We start from the raw sequence: 27,589 nt of genomic DNA on the forward strand, positions 1-27,589 counted from the left end.
ACTCCCTGGGATGTTTTAAAGACGTGTGTGTGTGTGTGTGCACATGCACATGTGTGTGTGTGTTGGGGTGGACAGTATCAAACCCTAGGTTTGGACTGAAATATTATTTCTCTTTCTCTCCTTTCAGTTATCACCACAACTACTGCCAGCGTCAGGTTTTAGCATTCATCACTGGGCAGGGGCATCACGAGCTAGCTCTGGCCGCCTTTTCCCATGGGAGAGCGAATGAAATGCATGGTGAAGGTTCTGGGCATGGGAAGGGAGTAGGTGCATCTGAAATCTGAGTTAGAGCCTCTTTCTCTTGAGGTCCAACTTTTCGTTCTCAGATTTTTCCAGCTAGTGGAGGTTAATCCACAAGGCCCTTGGCTCCTTCCGTGAGAGGCACAGCCGCTGTCGGTGCCAGGAGAGGACGCGGGGACGTGGCGCGAAGGGCTTCCCTTTGCCATCTCAGGATGGCTGCAAAGGCAGAGACTTCCCTGTCAATTTGCAACTCGGGTGAACAGAGCAGAGCTCAGACCTTAGCTTGAGACTCCTACTCTTGGAAATTATTCCTGAGCAGAGTAGTTCAAGGATCATTTCAGCTGTACTGACCTGGGAGGAGGCAGAGCCTAGCCAGGGTAGAATAGGTACAAATCAAATGTATCTATTTTATGAAATACCTCGTTCCAGATCCGCCCCGCAGCACCCAAATGGAAAGCAGTTCGGAATCTCCTCTAAATGATTGTGGTGAGAGTAGATCTAGGCTGCAGTTAAATTGCATTATGGAAGGGCTCCACCCTATGCCCTGAAGAAAAAAGATCTCATAGCTGGCAGAGGAGGGTAACGTTTCCAAGTGTGTTTGGTTTTTGCCTTTTGGTTTTTAAAACTGTCCTTTAGGCTGAGGTTTCTGATGAATCCTCTGCAGCTGCCCCTACGTCGGCAGTGGGTTTCTAGCCGCACGGCTGCCCCAGTGAGTGTCCTCATTGGTGACCGGGGCACTCTCTTCCCTGTGCTTCCACATGTGGGCTCTGACCGAGGTGACCTAGGGCCTCCTTCTGTGCCATGGTGCAAGAGGATGCAGCTGTCAAATAAAAATTGCCCATCAGACTGCTAGCAATGGCAGGCATGGAGAGGGTGGAGGGCGTGGAGAAGGGCAGGGGAGGCCCGGGAGCAGTGACCTGCTGGTCCTTAAGCAGAGCAAGGAAGATGCCCTCCCACCCGCACCTGCCGTGTGAACACCAGGCACTGAGCGGGAATGCAGCACGTCTCTCAGACTCACTCACTCCGTAACAGAGAGGTGTCCCTCCCAGTGTGGAGGAGAAACAGAAGAGCTGCTGTTCTCACTTCTATCCACTCTCCCAACCCATGGACATTCTTTCTGCCCTGAGCTCCCATGGCCCTCACCACGTCCAGCCTTTGCACGTCCTGAGCCTCAGCCCTGCCCGTGCAGAACTGGCCAGCCCTGGAGGGCAGCACCCTGCTCTGGGCCAGCGTTTGCCTCTTTCCAAACAGCTTCTAGAGTGTGAGAGTGTGATCCCAGAGGGAGGACGTGGGGTTCAGCCGGAGGGTTCGTCCGTGCTGTTCAAAAAGGGCTTCCTAGATGCTGCACATTGTGTCCAAGCCTGAAGACAAGCGGTGGTCTGCAAAGCCCGTAACCCGTCTGCAGCTGATGGACCCAGTCCATCACCAGCGAGGGGCTCCGAGGGCTCACTGGCTTAGCCAACTGCAAAGCAGGCACAGTGTTCCCAGCAGTGCTCTGCGCCTCCCTGAGGAGGGAGCTGTGTCTAAGGCAGGCCGCTGCGTCCTGCCGGGAGTGGGAGGCTGGCTCAGGGCGGTCGGTACAGCACACAGCTTGAAGAGCAGTGTGGTCCTCTCCCTGCTGGTGCCTGGAGTCACCTGCCCTGGGCTTCTGCGTCCTGGCGTGTGTGGTGCCGTATCTGCTGGTAACTGTGCAGATGGGATTGCCCTTGAGGGAGAGTCACTGGCGACAGTCCTGTCAGCTGCCGTTTATTGAGCACCTACTGTGTTCTGGCACTGCACTCAGTATTTTTCACATGTCACATTGACTTTCCTTGTGTCAAGTCCTGTGTTTGAGGGAAATCCTTCTCTCCCTCTCTGCATTAAAGGAGAACTGAGCTCAACTGCCAATTAGGAATGTTGCAATTCTAAGAAGGTAGTGTGCTGCAGCAGATGTCGTTTAAATGTCGAAGACAAATGGGACATGAAAAACAAGCTGTCAGCCACGAGAGTGACTCGTGCAATGGGACTGTCCAGACCAGGGCTTGGCACGCTTTGTCTGTCAAGGCCCAGATAGTATCTGGGGCTTTGGGGACTTCAGCTGCAGCTACTGTACCCTCCACCATGAGGTGCGGAGCCACAGACAGTAACGTACATCGGCGGGCACAGCTGTGCCCCTGTGAACACGGGCCCTAGTTCACCCACCCTGGGCGTTGCTGTTGGGCAGCAGGAGCATTACTGAGAGGAAACGAAGGGCTTCCGGGAGCCCAGCCACGTCTGAAGCTTGGGGCTGGGTAACCCCCAGTTTAATGCAGCCCCCAAAATGCCCAGCATCTTTGCCTTGTCTTTGCCTGTCGTGGTTTTCCACACTCACCACTCTCCCTAGATGCTGCAACAGAGCCCCACTTACAGGATGGAGGAGAGCGAAGGTGGAGGCGCGGGCCTGACAACGCCCTGGACTGGTCGGCCTGCGCTGGACAGTGACTGCGGGGCTGCCTGCAGGTGCCGTGGCCAGCCTGGGAACAGTGCTGTCGGGGCACATTGGGTTGGTGGCCACATGTTTAAAATTCTGGAACGGCATGCCCCTCCTCGTGCATTCCTTTCTTCACTTGGAACCGTTTGCAGGAGAGGTGCCAGGAGACTGATGGATGATGACCACAGCCCTGGGCATTCGAGGAATCCGGGGGTCTAGTGAGAGAGACTGGCCCTTCACACAGTGCCAGTCCTCTCTGCCAGGGCCATGCGCCGTGAGCTGCTGGTGGTGTGGGGTGCCCAGCACGGGGCTGAAGTCTGCTAAGGGGGAGGCCGAGGAGGTGAGGGAAGGCTCCACAGAGAGCCTGGTGGGTGCGTCAGGGAGGTTTTACGGAGAAGGGCCACACAGAAAGCTATTCCAGAGAGAGAAAACCACAGGGACTTGGCAGGATGGCCGGGGGCAGGAAAGCACAGAACATGTTGGGAGACTCACGGCAGCACCGGGTTGCTGGCGTTCGGGGAGGCAGGGGTGATAGGAGGGAGATGTCGTGGATGCGAGGTCAGGAAGGGTGTGGACAGATGTTGAAACACTGTGAAAATGGGTCTTCTCTACTTTGCGGAGATAGCCCCTGAATATTTTTCAGCAGCTGAGATGTGTGATCAGGTCATGTTTGTAAAAGATAAATTTTTCCCTAATGATACATACAGAGAATGCTCCTAGAAATACCTACTGCTGATTTCTAAGCAGCAGCTTTCACTCCTGGCAGGTTTTTGATATGGGCTGTTCAGGATTCACCTTCATTAAGTAATGCCACGGAAGGCCAGTGACTCTGCTGAAACTGGCCCCGTTTTCCTGAGTCACAATTCTGTGCATCAGCAAGTCCTCCAGCTGAACCGAAAGCACCTGATAGGGCTTTCAGTGGTGAGATGGAGCTAGAGTGAATCTCCCTCGCCGCCTTCCCATAACCCAGCCCGTACTGGCTGGAGGAAATCCAGCATTCTGACTGTGCCCACTTTAGCCTTGCACTGAAATATCTTGAACAAAAATAAGCTTTTGAGTGCTCATCTGTTGATCTGACAAGTCAAATGTATGTCGGTTTTTGACTAACCTGAAAGAAGTCACAGGTGTTAGAGGTTTCTCATTTGCATGTTGTCTCACAGAATCAAACCAGAGGCTAAATCTTGTCTCTCCACTCTGACCCCCTCCTCCCTCCCCGCCCATCAGTACCACAGAGTTCTTGGAAGTTATTATTTGTAGTACTGTTTCCTAAATTTAGCGAATACAGGAAGAATCAGTGGCAAATGGGTGCTTTAAGAAAACACATGTTCAGCTGAGAACCTGGACTTAAAACATGAGTAATGCAGCCTAACTAAAGGAGCATATTTATCTGCCATGGCAGCTTTCTACAGTAATTTATTTGGGACTTTTGTTGTGATGCAAACAAAAAAGAGGAGAGGTCTTGTCTGCTGGACCTTGCCTATTTTGTTTTTTTGTGTTGACTTCCAGTACTTAGTCCGTAGGCATACATAAGTTCTTCCAGGTGTAATCTTCCTTGGGATGGGATTTCCAATTCTGCTTTTTCCCTTTAACCTTACATAATTTCTGCAAATGTTATGGGCCATGTGAACGTCATACCTGGAGGAGAAATAATCAAAATGCATGTGCCAGGCACCGAGTTGGGCTTCCACACACGTAAGTGAGCATTTTCACGTGCTTTCTGTGGAATAAAGACACCTTGCAAAGAGGAGACAGCTCATCCCACCTGCAGTGTGCATCGAAAGCAATTTCAAGTTCGTGTTTGCCATCTCCTGGGTCTGCGATCTTCAAGTGTGGCCAGACTGTGTACACAGTTTGCTTGCCGTCAGGTTTATATGACAGTGTGGTGGTCAGATTCGTAGCGGGAGAAAGGTGGTTGTCAGGGGCTACGAGGAATGACGAGTTATTACTTAATAGCTGCAGGGTTTTACTTAGGAAAATGAGAAAGTCCGGAGATGGGTGGTGGTGATGGTTGCACAACAGTGTGAATGTACTTAAGGCCACCGAACGGTACACCTTAAATGGTTAAGATGGTAAATCTTTTTTGTTTTTGAGACAGAGTCTCGCTGTGTCCCAGGCTGGAGTGCAGTGGCGTGATCTCAGCTCACTGCAACCTCCACCTCCCAGGTTCAAGCGATTCTCCTGCCTCAGCCTCCTGAGTAGCTGGGATTACAGGCGCCCGCCACCACGCCTGGCTAATTTTTGTGTTTTTTAGTAGAGACGGGGTTTTACCATGTTGGCCAGGCTGGTCTCAAACTCCTGACCTCGTGATCCACCTGCCTTGGCCTCCCAAAGTGCTGGGCTTACAGGCACGAGCCACCACAGTGCCCAGCCTACGATGACAAATCTTATGTGTATTTTACCACAAAATAGTGTAGAGAGAGCTTGTCTCCAATGAGAGCCTTCTGCTGTGTGTTTCTCCTCATCGTGTTATAAGCTGTGACCTTGCTTCTGATCGGGGAGGGTGGTTCAAATTTAAATTTGGCTTTTAATTCTATTTTTTTTTCGGGGTCAGGCTTCTGGGAATGTGGTGAAAGTAGCTCTTGAGGGGTCCCTGGCTGGTTTCACTCAGTTGTTAATTGTGGTGGAGGGTCCATGTGAATACAGTGTGTACAGGGGCTGCACAGGCCGGTGCAGCAGGGCACCCGACGCCTCCCTCACGGGACTCACGGTCAAATAACAGACACCATTGCTGGAGGAGGACCCCTCCTGGGCTCGCCCGTGCTGTCACGGCTGCCGTACGGGCTGAGATGAGAAACCGGGGCTTCTAGTCGTGACATGCTTATTAGCAGCCAAAATAACGTTTCCATTGCGTGATTTCCTGATCCTGGCCCTTAGAAACTTGCTTTCCTCCTCCTTGTGTTTTGAACAGGCTCCTGCAGGGATCCAGTTCTGTCCTGTAACTGGGTTCTGTTGGCTTTGCAGGAAGAGAGGCATGGCTTCTGAAGGGTTTATCTTCTTTGTGCAAAGTAGAATGTCAGCTGGGCTCCTCAGAAGACTCTCCTCCTTACGATGCCTCAGAAAGAGAAGAACAGTGAATGTTAGAAATCATACTTGAAACAAGCGAGAGTTTGATCTCTTTCTTTACCAGTCGTGAAATCAGAACCTTGGCCCTGCTTCTCAGGGACCTGCCTCCGTCTCGTTTTAAGTGTAATCTTTAGTTTCAGGCCCAAAGAAAGGTAAAAGCCTTACTTTTGGTGGTTACTATACTTGCTGAAACAGAAAACTGAGAAGTATTAGAACTTTTGAGAAGATGGACGTAGACAGCTCTGGGCGCTGGTTCCAGAAGAGCTGCTGGGATCCTTTCTGAGCTTTCTTCTCCTCCAAGTGACGTCTGTTGTTTCTTTCAAAACCTGAACACAAAACCTCCACTAGAAAGCTTTCCTTAGCAGGCCCCCGGCTCTCCTGCCTCTTGCCTGCATCTTCCTAATTTTGACATCACCTGGTTTTATGCCAGTGGTTTTATACTAATGGTTTCATGCGTGCTGTGTGGTATCAGTCACGTTCAGTGTACACGTGGTCCCCTCAACACAGGTAGAAAGAAACTGTTTCTTCCCCCCCTTTCCTCTCTCTGGTGCCCACCTCGCCATGTTACGCCACGTAAAATGCCGTCATCAGCTGCTCTTTCTCTGTCCTCACCGAAACCATGACGGTCTTGAAGCACACACAGAGCCCCGTTCTCTTAACTGTTTCTGTACCTCAGTGCACTCGAGATTGAAGCCCTGTAGCTTGACATTTGACAGCCTCATAAAACTTTATGTTAACTGGCTTCCCACCAGTCCGCTTTTTTGGAACATCATGGAAAGTGCTGGATTCTTATTTATTTGGTGAGAATTTTATTGCAACAGGAAGACAACCCATTTTACCTTGACTTTTTCAAGTAGTAGCAGTGGCATGAAGGAGTGAATACCTTATAGCAAACACTATACTAATGGAAACATTGCTGCTATTTTTGTTACTTACACATTTTTCAGATTGTTCTAGAATTTTTGCTTTTTTTAAACCTCCAAGTTTGTTATACTTTCCATAATTTATCTAAACATATCCTTTATTTCTATTTCTGTAAACTTCAAAACTGAAGCGTGGTCCTGTCTTTAGGACCTATGTGGTGAGACCATCTATTCCACCTCACGTTAGAACTTTTGCAGAACTTAACTTCTGTAGTTAAGCGGGCCCAGCTTTCTTGTGGCATTGGGGGACTCATGCTGCTTTCTGAATTAGTAATTAACTGTCGTGACTTGTGCACATGTGCAGGTATCTGAAGCTGTTTTAAGGCAACTCACATTCTGTAGTCTGTGGCTTGGAAGAGACTTTTCATGCTTTGTTAATAACTAAACCAAGATAAATAGGTGTTCCTGGGCGGCGAGCAGCTGAACCTTTTTGGCAGTTTTGACTCCTTCCTGGACCGAGTTTGCATGTTCTTATTGTGGATCACGCCGACTGGCTCTCAGCTGCGTCCTGTTCCCGTGGCCGGGAGGGACGCTGGTGTCCCTCGAGCATGTGTGGATGGCTTGTCCTTTGCATGGTGTGGGCTGAAGCCCAGCTCTCGTCTCGTGGTCACTAGGACAGAGGATGGTGCTTCGCAGTGTTTTTCTTTCCTTGCACTCATCTCGCAGTGTGGCCTTTGTGCTCGTGCTCATCCTCCCGCTCGTCACTCCACGGACATTTCAGCGAGTGCCTGCGACGTGCCGGGCACCCTGATCCTCCCGCTCGTCACTCCACGGACGTTTCAGCGAGTGCCTGCGACGTGCCGGGCACCCTTGCAGGGAAGTTCGTTACTGTTGCTGTTGTTACTCCGTCTTCGACAGAATGTAATCTTGACTTAGGTTTTATATTTTTATCTGTCCTGCCTTCACCTCAGGGGGTCCCCAAATTGTGGTTGGGAGCCACTTTGTTCCTCTGTAGCGGATTCACAGATGGGAGACGGCAGCTCCACACGCCCATCCCCGCAAATGTGGGCAGGGCCAGCGTGGCCAAGAGCTGCCTTCTCATCCTGGGTGTTCTCAGATGGAGAGAGCGCCTTTGCCGTCCTCCTGTGGGTAGATTCTCGTGCCCACCTGACAAGGTGCTCCTGCCTCATGGGACCAAACTGATTTGGTCCTTTTATGCATCGGGTGCCGCAAAGGGGAACACGGCGACACACGGAGACGGCCACTGGAAGCACAGCACGGTCCGGTCCCACGGCTGGTACTTAGAGTGAATGCTCTCAGCCAGCAAAGAGCTATTCAGCAGACCCTCTGTCCATTCTCTTCCTGTCCTCCTTTTTGTCTTTCTTTCCTCTCGATATGTAGACCAGGCTGATTTCAGATTCTGCTAGAATAGAGTGCTGTCAGTCAGCATCTGTGACAGGCGGGCATTTCCGTCGCGTCTTAAGCTTCCTTGCCAGATGGAAGTCGCTGACACTGAAGATGGCACTAGAAGGGAAGGTGGGAACTTGAGACTCCTTCTGGTCTGTCTGGAGGTCCTGGTCTCCAGGGAGGGTGGAGGAAGAGTGTGGGAGGAATGGATTTCACAAGCTTCTGGACTGAGCGACTGCCAACTCTCACTTAAGAGTAAAAGGAAAGAAGTGAATGAGTCATTTCAACGGTGGCTGCAGGAGGTATGAGCACCTATACCAACAAGCTTGTCTGACCTCCATGAGGGAAAGGACTGAAATTACTTTTAACAACAATATTTCCTTTTCTGTTTGCTTTCCCTTTAAGTCCCAGCTGTAATACTCTCTGGGTTTGAAGATACTTTAGAGTTTCAGACAACTGCTCAGTGTTCCCGGCAGAGCACAGCCCACGGGCCCGGGAGAAATGAGGACAGAGACAGGAGGAGGCAACTGGGGATGACAGAATGAAGGCAAAGGAGGGAGAAGCTGCTGCTTCACTTTCCTCTTCCACCAGCAGATCCTCAGTTAACCCTTGGCGTGGCTGAGGCCCATTCGGTCTTAAGGGAGATGTTCCCATGTGGATAAACAGCAGTAAAACTCCTCTCCTTCAAGACCCAGAAGGGCCTTTACTGGAAGGTGGAAAGATTGATGCAAAGCGGGAAGCAAAATATACAGAAACTGTGAGGGGAAAGTGTTTCTCTGACCCCTTGTCTCTGTGGAGGGGGCCGCAGATCCTCTCACTTACGACCGTCATCACTGTGGAAGAGGCCACAGATCCTCTCACTTAGGTCCTAGTTGCGGTGAACAGACCCTGCTCTGACCCAGTTTCAGCAGGAAGCTGAGCTCTTACTAAGAGAGAGTCAAAGCTCATGGTTCCCTCGGAATGGAAGGAGAACAGGTTTTAGACTGAAGTTCAGGAGCGATTCCCAGAAAACTGGCCCCAAGCTCAGCGCCCACCTTGCCACGAGCCGGCCCGCCTGTGCCCACCTGTGCCCGCCTGTGCCAGCGAAGCGCACGTGCTCTGTCCCCGCCCTGCGCCTGCGAAGCCCATGTGTGCTTCCCAGACCCCACTCGGTAGCTCTCCATCTGACTCTGAGGGTGGACCCTTGGGTCCGTGAAGCCAGGTGGGGAGTCCCTCATCGCAAGGGCGGTTGGGACACGAGCGTGTCTGGTGCCCGTGTTGGAAAAGGAGGACTCACAATGCTAGGAGTTATTAAATGTGTAGGGGGTGTGGAAGGATTGGGGCAGCTACACATTGAGTTGTTCCTATTAGCAAACACAGCACAGATATTCCTGACAATAGGAGTTAATGGTAAAAGTTTAATTTAAAAATGCAAAAATTATTTGTGAGTAATTATTGAAGATGTGCGGCGTTGTAACTGCATCTTCCAAGGGACCTGAGCTTGTTTGCTGTGTCACTCTTCTCCCTCCCTGTGCTTTTGTTCTTCAGGGTTGGTTACTTTTCCAGTTTCTAATGTGCTCCCCTCACCCCTAGTATTGTCTGTGACATGGTGGCAAGATTCTGTGAGATTAGGCAATTAAGAGAGGAATAATTTAAAAATAATTCATCTAATTCTTCATCAGGCTATAATCTCTTACAAAGAGAAGATCAGATTTTTATGTTTTGTGTTTTTTTTTTTTTTTTTTTTTTTTTTTTGGAGACGGAGTCTCGCTCTGTCACCCAGGCTGGAGTGCAGTGGCCGGATCTCAGCTCACTGCAAGCTCCGCCTCCTGGGTTTACGCCATTCTCCTGCCTCAGCCTCCCGAGTAGCTGGGACTATAGGCGCCCGCCACCTTGCCCGGCTAGTTTTTTTTGTATTTTTTAGTAGAGACGGGGTTTCACCGTGTTAGCCAGGATGGTCTCGATCTCCTGACCTCGTGATCCGCCCACCTCGGCCTCCCAAAGTGCTGGGATTACAGGCGTGAGCCACCGCGCCCAGCCTATGTTTTGTGTTTCTACTTGGCAGAGCATTTGAAACAGTCTTTCAGTCCCTCCGAAAGAGAAACAGCCAGTTTTTTAAAAAAATAAATCTCAAATTTAGCATGCCTGTTATAGCATGGATTTACATAAACCTTTTTTCTGAGTGTTATAGAGGAGTATATGAAGTTTATTTTTTTCAAATTTGGTCATTCTTTAAAAAAGAAAAAAGAATGTTTGTTTGATATATAAACCTTTATTGTCCTGAAAAGCAAGCAGAATGAAACAAATTATCCCTAGGGTAAAGCTCATGTTGGTGCATCCGTGAAATTGTAGCTGTCATGATACTAAAATTGATGTAGAAAGCTGTAATGTGACATTATAGTTTTCACTTATTATGTTAAGGCTTTTACGAATAGTGCTTCCTTTTTGAACATTCAGATTCCTAAATGAAACATATAAAAAATTTGGAATATATAAACTAGCATCTGAGATGCTGGTTTTGAAAGTAGTGGAAACTTACTGAAAAGTACTCAGTATTTCACTTGTTTGACGTGTCCTTTGAGTTTTGCCTGAACCTACAAGCTGTTTGCAGACCAAAGCGGGTTATTTGTACGCATGGTCACGGAAAATAACCAGGAACTTTAATTAGTTTTTCTGCAGTTCCTTGGCAACAAAAGACGAGTGAAAAACTTCTCCTTTTTATTTTTTATTTTTTGACTTGAGTAAATAGTTCCTTAAATACTTTTCTCCACTGAGTTTCATGTTTTTATTTTTATGTTTTTACTTTTTATTATTCTGCAGGGAGTTAAATACCTGTGCATCCCAGCAGCGGATTCACCATCTCAAAACCTGTAAGTTTCTTTTTTCTGTCTTATTTGGAGACATTTAAAAAAATGAATAGAGGACGATAAAGTCAAAGAAGTAGAAGATTGTGAAGTCGTCAGAGCTCATGGGACCCTGGTGGACCCTGCAGGCCTGGTGCCCCAGGGAAGAGGCTGTGAGCCTGCGACGTCAATGCTGGGCACGCTGGGATGAGCTGTGGCAGGAGGCTCCTTGCGGCTGACTGGTCCTTCCGTTATGCAGAGAGACCCACGGCATGTCCACAAGAAGGGTCTGATGTTTAAAAAGGGTACCTTAAACCTTTAGTGTGCTCATCTTTCCTCTAGAAATAAAACCGTAAGGGATTTGTTGGGTTTTGTCTAAAGCAGCACCGTCCAATAGAAGTAGATAGTAAGCCACAAATGGGCAGTTTTAAATTTTCTAGGAGCCACATTTTAAACAGCAAACAGAAACAGGCAACATTAATTCTAATAATATATTTTACTTAATCCAGTATATCTAAAATACTATTTTGATATGTACTCAATATAAAAAGTTAATGAGCAAGTTTATGTCCTTCTTTCATACGAAGTCTGGGGACTCTGGTGTGCTGTTTCATACTTCGCACGTCTCAGGTCAGACCAGCTGCATTTCCAGGGCTTGAGAACCCCAGGAGGCCGGCAGCTGCCTTACGGGACAGCAGGCTGCTGAAGCCTGGCTGAGTTGGACGAATAGGTCGTTCTGGCTGAGGAAAGTCCGGTCCTCTATTTCTTCATAGCCGAATAAACCTTTGATGTCGTTTTAACTCTGTTTGCACCTAGAGAGAGATTCGTAATTGCCCCCTTTTCCGTATTGAAGAAATCCTGTGGAGACGGGTAGGATTAGGTTTTGGCAAGATAGGGGGCAGGGCCCTGGAGACCCACGGCAGCTACAGCTTTAGCAGTCACTCGTGGCTGTGTAGAAGGAACCCGGAAATACCATGGTGTGGAGTAGATGACAGTTTTCCTGAAGCACAAATGTGACTTTTGCAGGCTGAGAGGCTGGGGCTGGAAGTGAAGTACTTAGCCCGTGCCGCTGAGTCCGGCCTCTGGTCTCAGGTTGGCCCAGTGCTGTATGACACAGGTCAAAGACACAGCAACCCTCCTGGACTACATGTCACTGCATTTCACAGGGAAGTTGGAGGCTGTGGTGAATTTGTGAACTTGAGAGTCCCCAGGCTTGTCTGGATTCACCTTTTCTGCCCCAAGCACTGGTGCATGCATACCCTGCGAATCAGGAGTGCAGGCCGTGTGCCCCGATGTTCAGGATCCCAGGTGTCCCACCACTCTGGGAATTACTAAACGCTGGCCATCAGCCGACCTTGAGTCTTCACTGGGGCAGAGCAGAGAAATCACAGTTTATGCAATAATTTTGTGAGATCTACCTTTTTGGGAAAAAAAATAGAGCTGGAGTAAGATGGGTTGACATGGGAAAAGTGAGGTGGTAGATGAGGAGGGGATGGGAGGTGGGAAGCTGCAGCCACTGTGTGTGCTACCCAGGGGCTGTGGTTCCACATGCACTCTTGATACTTCACAGAAAGGTGAACCTTTAAGATTGAGGATGGTGGGGGAGGGGTTTTCCTAGGAAAACAGAGTAGCGCTCTCGGCCTGGAAGGAGGAGAAGCAGCATTAGAGAACTTCCTTGGTTCCTGGTCGTGTCAAGAAACAGAAGTGGTTGGAAGGCATGGTGCACACGGAAGGAAGTGAGCCGCTGCCTTTCTCTGAAGACCACAGCAATCTTCTGCCCATGTTTTGGTGGCTATTTTTAGAATGGTTGCTTTGCTCTTATCTCAAACCGAGATTCTGACATGCTGTTGAACTTGTCAGTACCTGATTGGCAGTTTGATTCTGTAGAAGAAAAACTCAGATGTGACCCTGGACACCTGTTGTCAGTGCAGGTGGCTGCGTGTCCTTGAGCTGTCCCTAGTGCTTCCCAGCTTTGCTTGGAGCTGAGTGCCGTCTTTGTCTGTGACAGTGACCTGATCTAAGCGTGGAGTGGCCCCTCGCACTATAGACACGTAAGCAGTCGACATAGATGTTAAAAAGTCTCAACTGTAAAGCCAGTTACCCCTACCTTGGGCATTTTAACCATCTACACCTCTGTTCTCTCATCTGAAAATGCCTGCCCTCAGGATTTTGGGAGGCAAGGTCATGTATGTGAAGGTGTTCTCTGTGAACTCTGGGCACTTGTACAAATGAGTCTGTTTTTACTCAGCGTGTATTAACGTATCTTGAGAGTTACAGAAAAGGTAGTTGCGATAACAAGTTTTGGTGCCCAGGAAGCCTGCTTCCGTTACTTGAGAGACGTGGAAGGACAGGGGAGGCAGAGATATGCCAGCTTCTTTTCTGAGTTCCAGGTCTCGTGGGTCAGTTCAGATCATCTGTCAAAACCAGCCTAGTTACAGTCACCTTTGGTGCCGAAGGACTAGCCCGTACTTTTTCTTTTTAAAATACGCATAGATTTAGGGGGTGCAGGTGCAGTTTTGCTCCATGAATATATTGCTTAATGGCGAAGTCTGGACTTTTAGTGCATCCGTCACCCGAATAGTGAACGTTTTACTCTGTAAGCAATTTTTCATCCCCCACCTCCCTCCTACCCTTTTAATTAGTTCTCTCCCATCCCGAATATGTAAAGAGGTTCTGTTAAGTTTATGGTTTGCCTTTGTAACTCGTTCTTTGTATCTGGATGACAAAGAAAGAGTTACAAAGGCAAACTATAAATGTAGGTGGGCTTAGGGGTTAGGTAGGTGTGGCAGTGCCGTGTGTGGGGCCTGCGTGTGGAGGATGTGTCCTGCTGCACTTCCCAGTGAAGCTACAACAGTACGACTTCTGTTTCAGCTGGAGGAGGAAGCCGGGACCGTAGCTCGTGAAAAGGCGGAGAGAGGTGGACACTCTGCTGTTGGGAGTCGTGCTCTTGTGTGATGTTTTGGGGAAACGTTTATTTTTAATCCATTAGTAACAGCAAAGCTTATGAATAAGTCAGGCTTCGGCACACATGTGTCCCTGACTCTAAATATTGCTTGCTGTACTAGTTATGTGGAAATGGTGGAGTTGACTTTGGAACTTGGCGTGACTCAGCTTGTGAAGACGCAGGCGATGAAGCAGCTTGCGTTTCTCTTTACCGGTTACGGTTTCTGCTGGAAGCCATGGTGAACTTTCTAATGGGGAGCGTATTTTCACAGTGTAATCAAGTGATTCACCTCAGGTTGGCAGGCAGAACACCTACCTCTCTCAGGGCATTTATTAGGGTGTTTATTACTCACCAAGTATCCGGTGCTGACGATCCACTTTTGCTTTCTGTATCGTCAACCAATGAGGATGGTCAGACGACAAATGTTCGTTATTCTCTAGTTAACAAAAGCGAAAGAAGTCTTACCTGCCACTTGGAAAATGCGTTCTGCGGGACCTAAACGATTTGAAATCGTAGCTCTTTAGCCACTTAAAAAATTCTTGGTGCCTCGGAGTTTCTCTGTGCAATGATAAAATAGATTCTGGAAACCTATGTTGCTCATTGTTTCAAACTTAAGTACAGATGTTAAAAAGGAATGGCAGTTTTGATGTAATTGAACACTTTATGTCTTACATTTTCCCCACAAATGCCTGCACTAACAGGAATTCCGGCTAGTTATGCTTAGGAAGAGATTTGTGACCTTTGAGACTAGCTGTTGTCACTTGACATTCAGCTGCTGCGAACTGCCCAGAAAGGTCAGTTTTCTGTCTTGGCCTTAATCCTCTCAAATCTCCCCCTCTGGTCTTCCAGGAACTTAAAATGCAGAAACCTGGTTTGAGATAATAACGTTAACATGTTAGAACTTCAGCTCACAGTTCCCCAACCGGCGAGCCCTGCCAAGTCAGGAAATGTAAAAGTTCAAGTTCTCAGAGTTGTGATAACCCCACAGACCTATTGTGGTGTGTTTTGCATGATTTTGTCGTAATTAGGGGCATCCTAGAGTTTCTATCAAATGCACACACTGCATGTTCCCCGAGTGGCCAGCGTGGTGTGGGTTAGGGAATTAAGGGCTTTGGAAATACTTACTTGCTTTTGCTTTCTCTCTGGGATTTCTTAGGCAAGTCATTTTAACCTTTCTTCTCTTATCTGAAACGCCTGTCTCACGGGGCTTTTATAGTGTTAGGTGGGATGATATCGGTGAAATTGTTTTTTATGAACACTAAGCATTTCTGAAAATAGGATTATGTTTTCTGTCTGTTCAAGTACAGAGTATTAATGTATTTTGAAAGTGAATGGTTAGATGCATATTAACTTATTTACTCATCCTGTTTTAATATATTACATTGGCATTTTGTAGTTTGACGTCATGAAGCAAGTAATCATAGATTTTTTTTCTTTTTCTGTGAGGTCCAAGGGCATTTGATCTCTGCCAGGCTGTGGAGTCGGTGGGCCTGCATCATTGCAGTAACGCCTTCGTGACATTCAGTGGTTTTAGAATCTAGCAGGTCTGTAAATTTCTTGAGGTTTTTGTGGGGAGAAGCAGCATTAGCAATACAGAGAGCCTGTATTGAAAACATCGGTAAAACGTCCGTGCCTTATTCTATCTCCCTATCTTTTTGTCTGTATTTTCTTTAACTGACACCTTCTGTACTTTCAACTCTCTTTTTCTCTCATTTATGTTTTTCTTTATTTTATTATAAAGGAGCACTTTTACAAGACTAGAGCTAGATGGGCCCTTGGACTGCTGTGGTCCTGCTTCCGGACCGTTCCTGAGGGCTCTGCCAGCCCGTGGCGATGTTCTCCTGCTCAAGGAGAAAGAAATGAGAGCTGAAAGTGGCATTCAGTTTTAAAGACTTCATTTATTCAACTTAAAGAACTATCAATCAGTCTTAGACTGTGTCCTTCTTTTTTGATGTTGAAATATTCTTCTGGGGGATGATGCAGTAAATAGTAGACAGGTCTTTCCTTGTTTTAGTTTGCTTTTAAGAAGACCTTGTCTGGCAAAACGAAAAGTACAATATATGTGTCCCCTCAGTTTATTTTTAATGTTGACAGTGCATGAAATACCGAAGTTGGGAATCACTGATAGAAATGTGGGCTGGTTTTGTGTGTAGTGCTGGGCGCTCACAGGGCAGCTCCTCCGTGTCTGTCTGGTGAGGACGCCCACTTACCTCGGGGTGGAGTGGGGGCGTCACCGCCAGCCTCTCGCTGCAGAGCTGCTGGGGCAGGGCCTGTGGGTGGGGGCTGCGGACAGATCCTGCCCCGGGAGGAAGCAGCTCTCTGATACGAAACCACCTTCCAGAACCTGGACCCAGAGAGAATACTCCACTTATTTGCTGTTAGAAAACAAACAAACAAAAACATTTTTTTCTAAGCAAAAACATACATATTTACATACGTAATGTATAAAAATATACATTTTTTTATATATAAGGGTGCTTGCCTTTTTTGGATTTCTCCTTTGCTTTCATTTGCACACACACTTTTGCATCACTTGAAGGAAGGAGGAGCCCCCTGGGTTCCTGTGGCCTCGGCTGCTGTTACAGCCTGGTCTGGTACCACGGGCTTTTGGGGTAGGACCGGCTGCCATTCAAGGTGCTCAGCCAGATCTCTGGGCTCCCACTCCAACAGGCAAGGTCCTTTTGAGCAGGACAGGACCACCTTAGATCCTACAGTGGGAATCGAGGCCTCCAGATCTTGCAGTTCTGGAGTGAGAAGTCGTTGTCCGGCCTCAGAAGTGAACACCACGTAGTGTGACTTACAGGCTCACCCACCATCTTTTCTTAGACTCTCTGTAGGTCAGTAGAGCCCGTCTGGGCACTGGCTCTTGGCCTTCGATGCAGAAAGGAAAGGAACCAGGCAGAGGATGCTGGTCCGTGAGGAGGGAGGGAGACAGCTGCGGGTGGCTGGGCTGTTTGCGAGTTCCCTCTCCCTGGAGGTGCCCCTGCTGCCCGAGGTGTGCTCCGAGGACCAGGGGCAGGAGCGGGCGTGATAGCCCCAGGCGCCGTTTGGTGCGTTTCTAACCAAGCGCGGTCCGGTCCGTGCTTCCCGTGCATGCCTTCCCTGGCTCTCTGTGGACAGAGCCTGTGCCACACGGCTGTGCGTGGACGTCAAGGTGAACCGCCAGTGAGACGGAGAGCAGGAACAGGGAACTTGTGTTCATCGAAACAGCCTGCGGGGGTAGTGCCTCAGACGCGCGCTTCTGCTTCTAACTGCAGTTGAGCAATAGAAGGACCGGGACCGTGGGTGTTTCCCGCTGTGGAGGAGGGAGTTTAATGACCAGAGCTGGGGCTTCTGCCATCAGCTTCCCTGGAAATAACACCCCACACAGCCCTGCCCCGCAGTGGCAGAGTGCTCGCCTGCCTCTGGGCTTTTCTTGGAAAAGGCATTTCTAGGAATATCGCTCTGGCTTGGCCTTGTGCCGAATCGTGTCCATGACTCAGGTTTCGCGGGGGGGCTCTGAGCAGCCGCCTTGTTGGCATCCTTCCGGCTCCTGGCGTGGCGCCGTGAGTAGCCCTGTCGTGATGCCCGCACAGGGGCTCTGCAGCCCAGGCCCCTAACGCAGTGGTGGGTAGGAGCTATGTCCTGTGGGCTCTACTGGACTAACTCTCACTGCAGACGGAACGAGCTACCGGGGGTGGTGGTGCCGAGTGGGGTCACCTCTCCATAACCTCCTCAGCTCCTTCCCATGCCCACTCGGCTGCCTGGGCACGGATGGGTTTGGATGGTGCCAGGCTGAGCACACACCCCTCTTTTATTTTGAGATGTGGCAAGGCTGACTCTTGGACCCAGGTTCAACCCCACAATATGTAAGAAGCCCGGTTTCACTGTATTTGTGGTTGGGGACGTGCAGATGTCAAAGCCAGATATAAGAAGTGGTTCCCACTCCAAGGTTTCAGTGGAGGGATTCAGTTGTCATCTTTACAAGACCTTGGTGAGGTTCACAGAACTGAATGTGACCCGGTCCTGTCCCCAGTCAGAGGGGCACTGCTGGCTTTCATGTTGCCGTGTGGTCTTTGCCGTGTGTTCTGAGGTGCTCTGTGGTTTTTCATTTACTCGGGCGGTCGTCATTCATTTCTAGACTTGCTTTTGCTTTTTTGGCTGCTGTGCCTGCAGACACGGCTCCTTCTGAGCAGAAAGAGACCCACCCGGAACAGACCAGAGCGGGTCCTGCAGCGGGGGCAGCATCTTGGCACCCGGGGGGGGCCACAGCAGTGTGAGCAGCCTGGGGCACCAAGGAGGGCGCCGTCCAGCTGCACCCCTGCAGCCAGCCAGTCAGCTGCCCCAGCCTGTGCACTGGCCTGTCTCACGTGTGCAGGGGCCTGCAAGGAGGGCAGGTCCCTGGTGTAAACCACCAGGCAAGTTGCAGACCAGCCGTCTGGAGCCACGTCTGGGCCAGATGAGTTGGCTCAAGGTTTTCAACATTGTTGAATTAGTTGCGTAATATCAGGTAGCAGGAATTTGGCCACGCGTGGCGGAATACATGTCTGACTGACACACGACGTTCTAAGGGAGACACGCTTGGCAGCAGGTAGTGCAGGTCTGAGCACGGCGCTCGCTCCCGGCTCCGTGGTGGGAAGTCAGGGGCAGAGATAGACCATTTTCCTCTCTTCAGGAAGGGAAAGGTTTTCCAGAAGTCCCTACCCGCGGCCTTTCCGTTACTTCGGCGCGGACGGGAAGCCCGTTACTTCGGCGCGGACGGGAAGTCCGTTACTTCGGCGCGGACGGGAAGCCTGTTACTTCGGCGTGGACGGGAAGCCTGTTACTTCGGCGTGGACGGGAAGCCCGTTACTTCGGCGTGGACAGAGCTGCAGGAAGACAGGACGTCCTTCCCAGACAAACTCAGTGCAACGGACGTGTCTTGCTCCCGTTCCAGTACCTGCAGACCACAGACTTCCCTGCCAACCCCACGTGGCTAGTCCTGCTGAAGGGGTGGGGAGCTCCCACCTGGCTGCCTGGCTCTTTGCTGGGGGCCAGGCTCCTGCCCAAGAGGTCGCCTTGGTGCCCCACTCTGCTGTGCACTTGGCTTCACGGCCTGGCTGTGGTGGGTGTCTGCTCTGAAGTCTCCTTCAGCACGGATACCTTAGATTTCGGGATTACAGCAAGAAAGCAAGAATCCTTTCTTGCCTGCTGTGTACCAAGCCACCTTATGAGTTTACGTCTGGGAGCAGTTATCCCTGGAACAGCTAACAGAAGCAGACGTGCTAGTTAGGGATGTCAGGTCAGAGTCTGGAGTCCTTGATTTGGTCCCCTAGGGATTTGTGCTTTGCTGACACTTGGAGTTGTTGCAGAACATGTGTGTGCATGTTTGCGTGTGCGTGCGTGCACATGGACAGTTGCTTCTGCTCCCTGGCCGTCCTCATCTCACTGAGCATCTACCGTGAGGCCGCTGAGTTTCTTCTGCAGTCGGTACTGGGTGAGTTTGTTAGGCCGTGCCTGAATTTCTCATTCTTACTACACTCATGTGCCCTGGCGTTCTGAATGTCTTAGTTTATCAGAGTCCCTGGCAAATTGTCAATATTCAATCAGTGTTTAAAGAGAAGTCAGTTTAGTCCATGGGCAACTTTTGCTGCTTCATAAGCCATTCAAAGGTAGAAGACATTGGAGAGGTACATGTGCTCTCCGTCCCCTGAGGTATCTGCACTTAACCCACAAACCAGTCCAGAATGAGGTCTGAGTGGCGCGGGACACACATGCCGCTTGGGAGCGCACCAAAGTGGGGCTTGAGTCCTGCCTGGCTTTGTGTCTCAGGGGCTTGGCACACGGCCGTGCAAGTAGGCAGTCCCTGAACTACTTGCTGAATGAGTGACAGCTGGGGGCTGATTGAGTGACAAGAGAAAAGGGCAGTCTGAAGAGCTAAGAGTTAGAAGAAGAAAGGATTAAGGCATGCGTCGTCATTTAGAGCTTATTTCTATTATTTATTTATTATTTATTGAGACAGGGCCTCGCTCTGTCGCTCGGGCTGGAGTGCAGTGGCATGATCTCGGCTCACTGCAGCCTCAACATCCTGGGCTCAAGAGATCCTCCCACCTCAGCCTCCCAAGTAGCCGGGACTGCAGGCATGCACCACCACACCCAGCTAATTTTTTTTTTTTTTTTTTGGTATTTTCTGTAGAGATGAGTTTCGACATTTTGCCCAGGCTGGTCTCGAATTCCTGAGCTCAAGTGATCTGCCCACCTCAGCCTCTCCAAGTGCTGGGATGATAGGTGTGCCCCTGCGTTCAGCCTATTTAGGACCTTAGTTTGCAGAGCATATTGGCACGTATTATCTCATCCGCCCTGTGAGATGCCAGCCCCACTTTATAACTGAGAAGATAAGTGGCTTGTCCTGGGCCACATGGTCCAGTAAATGGCAAAGAGGGATTAGAGCCAGAATTTCCATCTCCCCACAGCTCTCCACTGAGCTGCAGACAGGACTGCCAAAGTCCAGGGAGACCAGTCTGAGAGAATGCTTTTAGATTTTCCAGATTGCCAGGAGTAAATTAGCTTTTAGGACTTGGAAAGCCCACACGACATGGACACCTTCCTCACCCGTGTCACGGTGGCCTGCACCACCCACAGCCGGTGTGAGGGTCCCTGTGTGCTGCTGGGGCTTTGAGGGGCTCAGATTGAACGTGGGGGGGCTGTCCAGACCTCTCCCAACCCCAGTCCGTGGTCGCTGTGAGTTTCAGGGATTTCTTACAGAGAAATTCCAGGCAACCCACAGCCTTCCCTAGGCCTCAGCATTGTAAATGACGGCTTCTAAGGCAGAGACGCTGCGGCCGCTTCTAAGGCAGAGACGCTGCGGCCGCTTCTGAGGCAGAGACGCTGCGGCCGCTTCTGAGGCAGAGACGCTGCGGCCGCTTCTGAGGCAGAGACGCTGCGGCCGCTTCTGAGGCAGAGACGCTGCGGCCGCTTCTGAGGCAGAGACGCTCCGGGTTTTGATGGTACGGGACTGGGAGAGCTTTCAGTAAACTACAGGAAGAATAAATTCTGGTTTCTTTTTTTTTTTTTTTTTTTTTTTTTTTTGGCTCTGTTGCCCAGGCTGGAGTGCAGTTGCGTGATCTCGGCTCACTGTAATCTGTGCCTCCTGGTTCAGGAAATTCTCCTGCCTCAGCCTCCCTGGTAGCTGGGATTACAGGTGCCCACCACACCCAGCTAAGTTCTGTATGTTTAGTAGAGATGGGGTTTCACCACGATGGCCAGGCAGGTCTCGAACTCCTGACCTCAAGTTATGCGCCTGCCTCAGCCTCCCAAGTTGCTGGGATTACAGGCGTGAGCGACCGCACCCAGCCGTGTTATGGTTTCCATTACATGGTGGATTATTTGATTACAGCAAATAATAATGTAGTATATGTTTCAAGAGAGCTACAAGAGAAGCTTTTGAATGTTATCACTACAAAGTGATAAATGTTTAAAGTGATTAAACATTTATCAGGTAATTATCCTGATTTGATCATTTATACAATGTATACACGCATTGAAGCGTCACACTGTAGCCCATAAATATGTAGAATTTTGTGTCAATTATACATAAAAATCAATTAACATTTTAAGAAAGAAGCCTCAGGTAGAAATTTCTTTTCATCATATATTGAGTAAAGTAGACAATGTCATTTCTCTTTTTTCTTTTCCCAGGACAAGACATTTCAAAGAAAGTATTAAATTCATTCATGAGTGCCGGCTGCGCGGTGAGAGCTGCCTCGTACACTGGTGCGTGTGTCTCGCTTTAGCGTGTTTTGGTCGGCTCGGCTTCCTGTCAAGTGTTTTTCTGTGTGTGAATAATGGTTTCACCTCCCAACAGTTTGCTGTAAACTCTCGGTCTCACATGCGTGCTCCGTGTGTCCAGTGCTGTGTGTTAGTCACCGTTGCCTTCTGTTGAAGGAGAAGCCTAACTCGTTTTGCTTTTATTTTTTTTTTTCCATTTCCACTGTTAGGATTTCTGTAGGGACCGTGAAGGTTACTGGACAACAGAAACTTCCCTTTGCTGGCTTGCCTCCAGCATTTCGTCAGAACAGCCTCTTACAGATGACACAGATTCTCTAGGCTCATCCCTGAAACCTCAGTGGCTTTTTGGAGACACTGTTGTGTTTTTCTTTAGGAGACTTGATGGTAAACGTGGATTTTCAGTATCACCAAAATGACCCAGTTTAGTGACAGCTGTCTGTTTGCATTCCGCTGTTTTGTGTCTGTTTGCATTCTGCTATGTTTTGTGTCTGTTTGCATTCTGCTATGTTTTGTGTCTGTTTGCATTCTGCTATGTTTTGTGTCTGTTTGCATTCTGCTATGTTTTGTGTAGATACACACACACGTACACACAGTGAAAAGAAAGCTGCTGTATCACATTTAACCCGAGGATGATGCATCTGAAGCTCTTGGCCGTGCACCTGGCACAGAGAGAGTCCTTAGTGAAAGTGGGATGGCATTTTTATTACCACTCGTAATCATACTAATAACATGGCTAATTTGTTCACGGAACCAGTCGCCAAAATTCTGGAGCCAAGGCTCTGTTTTGTAAGTGCTGGGCCGGACATGTCCCCTCTCTGTCTTGAATGAAGTGTGTTATTAATTAACTGAAAGTCTAACAATCTTTTGACATTCCCCGAAACAGTTACTCTGTAAGCTCGTTAGGTCTGTGAAGTGGTAACTCCTGGGGAATATTGCTGCTGAGGTCGGTGGCAGCCCTGCCAGGACAGAGGGGACGCAGGGACCCAGCGCATGACATCCAGAGAAGCCACCTGTGTAAACTGTGGTGTGTTCTGAGGGCCAATAACCCATGACACGGGAGGACGCTGATAGTTCAGTTGTTTTCAGAATGGTGTCTGCAGTTTCATACAGTTCTTGAAATCACATGATTTTTCATCTCACTTGTTTAAAGAGTAGAAAGTGTAATAAATACAAATGTAGGATTTTAACGTTCATTTCTGTTTGGCTTTAACATACCTTGGGGGTTCAGGGAGCCAGTGAAAGCAGAATTCTGGGGCTCCCGCTGCTGGGCCTCTCCTGGCTCCTGGTGAATGTGAATCTCCAGGGTTGCAGCCCAAGGGGATCTGTCTTCTAAAATCTCTCCTAGCAGTTCTACTACAAAACCCTAGTGAAGAGCCACTACATGAGAGTGGGGTTTCCAAATTATTGTTTATATTTGAATATGTGTCGGCCTGATATTCTAGGAATTAATATTTCATACAGTTAGGTACCTCTAAAGATAGGTTTTTCTAAAAGCGAGACATTTGCTAAACTCCCCCATCCTAACCTGTTGCTAGAACTCTCCAAGTCTGATGAAGCACAGCCTTCCTGTGACCACCCTCATTTGCATGTACATGTAAAACGGGCCTCCCTCGGCCCGCTCCAGGTAACTGACCCTAACCGTTGCTGGCTGCAGGGTGCCTCGCTCCCACCCTGCAGACACAGTGTGCCTGCTGCGTACTCTGCATATTCGTGTCAAAAAGAGCACAAAAGTAAGGTTGGGTAAGGGCTTCTGTATGTCGTGGGCTTTAAAAACTACAGATCTAGCCCTCGTGTAGCTAAGAAAACTAGACTTCTAAGGAACATGAAGCACCCTAAACAAACGTAGGTTATAAATGGGTTTGTCGTGTAGACCCTGGAAGCCTCAAGTTCCCTTGGAATCTGTTATGTCATCTGTCTGGGGAAATGGGGAGACCTGAGGAGGGGCTCGGAGCAAGGGGGCATCTGGAGCCACAGCCCATAGAAAACCAATAAACGAAGCTCAGGCAGCGGAGGAAAGCGTGCGATTCTGGTGCCAGGAAGTAGAGGAGGCTGGTGCGCTAAGCGCTGAGTGGCTCCCTGGCAGTGAGCTTGCTGTCCACACATCATCCAAGGCACAGGGAGACTTTCTAAACAAGGTCCTCAGAATCCCCCGCTCCACGTGGATTGGGCGATGGACCCGGGGATCTGAAACTGCCCTCACACGTGTGCTTCTCTTGGCCCCGCAGCCTGGCCGGGGTCTCCAGGAGCGTGACGCTGGTGATCGCGTACATCATGACCGTCACCGACTTTGGCTGGGAGGACGCCCTGCACACCGTGCGTGCTGGGAGATCCTGTGCCAACCCCAACGTGGGCTTCCAGAGACAGCTCCAGGAGTTTGAGAAGCATGAGGTCCATCAGGTAAGCAATTCCTAGGGGACATCAGAGATTCAGGCCGGTGCCCCTGGGCAGTGCCCACAGTCTCCGTACACAGCCAGCATCATGGCATTTGGAGTTGAAAGGCCCACGGAGGACATCGGCTCCCAGCGCGCCCAGCTGCGCCCCCTCAGAAGTCATCACGCATCCCCTGTGCACCTGCTGAAGCCACAGGCGCCTACCTTTTGTCGTTTTCCTTGTGCCTGGTACCCCCACTAGCTTGTTTCTCTCCCTTTGGGTGACGTACCATTTCCTTGGTCTGGCCTATTTTCATGTCCTAGGCCAGCACCTTGAAGGAGCTGTTACTCCTCTTGCTTGACCCTGGCTAGCCAACCACAGAGCTCCGACTTCGCGGCTGTTTCCCTGGTTGTGTGTGCACCTGTGTGACGTGTCGGGTTTGTTTCCTCCTCTCCAGTATCGGCAGTGGCTGAGGGAAGAGTACGGGGAGAGCCCTTTGCAGGACGCAGAAGAAGCCAAAAGCATTCTCGGTAAATATAAGGAGCAAGGGCGCGTGGAGCCCCAGCCCGGCGCCAGGCGGTGGAGCAGTTTTCCGGCACTGGCTCCGCTGGCCTACGATAACTACACGACGGAAACCTAACGCAAGGGACCTGCTGCCTTCCTTCCCACTGCTTGTCTTCAGTGTGCCCGGCTGGGCGGCCGTGCGGTGGTGGTGGCCGCTGGGGACAGGAGAGGGAGATCGCCAGGGTGAGGTGGGGCACTCAGGGCTCCTTCCCAAGCAACACTGCCCAGCCCTGCTCGAGGCCCCTTCACGCCGCCCGCCCCCACCCTGGCTGCCTGAGCTTGCTGCCCCCGGGATGCCGCCCAGTGGCTGTGCACGTGGGTGTGTGTGAGTGCACGTGGGTGTGGGTGTGAATGGATGCATGCGTGTGCCTGTGTGAGGGTATGTGCACCCTAGGTGTGTACCTGTGTGTACATTGTGAAAGTGTGTGTGTGCACATGAATGTGTGTGTGTGCGCACGTGGGTGTGTGAGTGCACGTGGGTGTGGGTGAGTGCACGTGGGTGTGTGAGTGCACGTGGGTGTGGGTGAGTGCACGTGGGTGTGAGTGCACGTGGGTGTGAGTGCACGTGGGGGTGTGAGTGCACGTGGGTGTGGGTGAGTGCACGTGGGTGTGAGTGCACGTGGGTGTGGGTGAGTGCACGTGGGTGTGAGTGCACGTGGGGGTGTGAGTGCACGTGGGTGTGGGTGAGTGTAAGTGAATGGATGCATGCGTGTGCCTCTGTGAGGGTATGTGCACCCTAGGTGTGTACCTGTGTGTACGTTGTGAACGTGTATGTGCACATGAATGTGTGTGTGTGAACTCTTTCTCACTGCTGGAAGTCACAGAATGCATATTGCTGCCTAGGTTGGTGTGGCCACCTTTGCTTTTGTCCAGGACTCCACATGGAAGGCATTGGAGCTCGACCTCTGAAAAGCTACCCAGCAAAGAGCAGTCTGTGCTTGTGGGCAGACCGTGAGAACTCGGGCGAGTGGCTAAAAGCGTGGCCACTCCCAGAACCCACCCAGCGTGGTGTGGTGGGGGCAGCAGGGCCAGACTCCCCTAGATGGAGGGTGGCTCTGGGGCCCTGGAAAGGGTGAGAGACTGCCCTGAGCTGGTCCAGTGGGCCAGAACTTTATACCAACTCAGCAGTTAAGGGAAGTGTCTTAGATTGCCTCAGTGTCAATGCGAATGCACCAGGCTGAGCGTTCCCTAGCGCCTCGAGGCAGGGCCACTTTCCAGCCCATCAAGCCCTGAGTTCTCCTTGGTGGTTGTTCTCTGGAACTGATTGCACTTGAGCTCTGTGGTGGGCAGGTGCACTAGCCTAAGGTGGCTGCACCAGGGCGCCCCTGCTCTCTGCTCCTTGCCAGCTTCATTCACTCCCAGCCTCTTGCTGTGCTCATGTTGCAGGGGTTCCTCCTCAAGGTTTGCACGCACCTGCAAGAACTGGGAAGAAAGAGCATTTATTAGGCACTGTAGCAATTTGCATTTTAAAATGCCTGAGCATTTATTAAGCTTCTTGGTGTTCACTTGGGTTTGATAATTGACCTGAGCTACCTCATTGAATGTTTTTGGAAAGGTGTTTTTGGTGTGCAAGTCACCTTTGCCTCGCAGTTGAAAATGTTTGGTCATGATTGCGTTTGAAACCAGAGGGGAAGGTACCGATATCATTGAGCTGTTTAAAGTTGCCAGTTTGGGCTCCAGCAGTGCTTTCTGGTGGGTAAAATTCCACATTCAGGCCACGAGAGCATCTACAGTTTGTACTTGGGGGCTGCAGGCATCCTGGGACGCTGTACCCAATTCAGTGGTCTAGTCCTTTACACCGACCCAAATTCTGTAAGCATGCAGTCACTCAGATGAAAAAACATACTCAACCTCTCCCTAAAAAGATGTTGCAACCCAGTGTCTCTGAATTCCACCCCAAGAAGAGCCCTGAATGAGAAGAGCGGTTTCCCGTGCACGTGGAGGGTGTGTCAGCGGTGAGCGTTCTGGGGACCGGGGAAAGACACGTTGCCTGATGCCGCGCACGTGCGCAGGCCCTGGGTGTACACCCAGAAAGGGGCATGTGGCTGTAGAACCATCCATCCAGCTACAGCTAAACAATTTGCCAATAAAGTACATGTTTTTCCTAAGCCTAAAATAAATACAAATATGTTAACGGAAAAATGATTTAGGATATTAGCTTGAACGCTTAAATATTTGCATCTTTACAAGCCTCTCAGTGTATTCTTGGAGTTCTTAAAGTGGTGTTTTAATATTTGTTGCCAGTAATGTTCTTTCTTCACAGCCGCTCCGGGAATTCTGAAGTACTGGGCCTTTCTCAGAAGACTGTAATGTACCTGAAGTGTCTGAAATGTTGCAAAGCCGCAGAGTTTAGGCTGGTGCTGCCAAAAAGAAAAGCAAAGTAGAGTTTGTATTTTTAAGTATCCAGTAGTGATTTGTAAACTTGTTTTTCATTTGAAGCTGAATATATACGTAGTCATGTTTATGCTGAGAACTAAGCATATTCTTTAGCAAGAGAAAATATTTTCCCCTTATCCCCACTGCTGTGGAGGTTTCTGTACCTGGCCTGGATGCCTGTGAGGACCCCGGGAGCCTTGCTGCACTGCTGTGTGGATGGCTGCGCGCTCGTGATTCCTTCCTGTGAACGCCCCCCAAGGACAGCCGAGTGTGCTTGTGTGGCGTGAACTCTGCCCGTGTGTTCTCAAATGCCCCGGCTTGGGAAGTAGCCCTTGGTGTGGGTTTTATCTCTGGTTTGTGTTCTCCATGGTGGAATTAACCGAAAGCTCAATGTTTTTATTAATAAAGGGCAACTTAGCCACGTTTAAGGTCATGTGCAATGCGTTCTTCCCGAGCCAAGGGGCAGCCACCACGCTCCCCTCTGCCTGTGCGATTGAAGCCTGCTCCTGGTTTTATTTTAGAGGCTCTTGTTTTCCTCCAGAAGGCGCTAAAGCAGATGCTACAAAAGGTGGATTCATGTCTCCAAGAAAGAAAAACAGGCCATCAGTGTGAGGTGAAAGAAATTTGGACGTGAGAGTTGGGTTTTGCCTGCACAGAGTGGGAACTGCATGTTTGGTGCCTGGAATGAGTCGTGTGTGCCCAGGAGTGTGCAGCCAGCCCTGCCGTGTACGTCGGCTGCACGGCA

At 49.9% G+C, this 27,589-nt stretch overlaps 1 protein-coding gene across 2 annotated transcripts in view; it reads left to right on the forward strand.

Annotated features, from left to right (window-relative positions):
- Window positions 1–27,272, forward strand: part of DUSP22 (dual specificity phosphatase 22) — a 59,190-nt gene extending 31,918 nt beyond the window's left edge. Inside the window, exons 4-8 of one of the 2 annotated variants that reach the window (XM_050789691.1) lie at window positions 10,822–10,871; window positions 21,445–21,519; window positions 23,760–23,931; window positions 24,362–24,434; window positions 26,732–27,272. In XM_050789691.1, the coding sequence (XP_050645648.1) occupies window positions 10,822–10,871; window positions 21,445–21,519; window positions 23,760–23,931; window positions 24,362–24,434; window positions 26,732–26,778 (417 nt within the window). In that variant the 3' untranslated portion in view covers window positions 26,779–27,272. Of the gene's footprint in view, window positions 1–10,821; window positions 10,872–21,444; window positions 21,520–23,759; window positions 23,932–24,361 lie in introns of both variants that reach the window. The other variant, XM_050789690.1, reaches the window with a different exon arrangement.
- Window positions 27,273–27,589: the final 317 nt, after the last annotated feature.

Source organism: Macaca thibetana, chromosome 4, assembly GCF_024542745.1.
Source record: "Macaca thibetana thibetana isolate TM-01 chromosome 4, ASM2454274v1, whole genome shotgun sequence".
NCBI lineage: Eukaryota > Metazoa > Chordata > Mammalia > Primates > Cercopithecidae > Macaca > Macaca thibetana.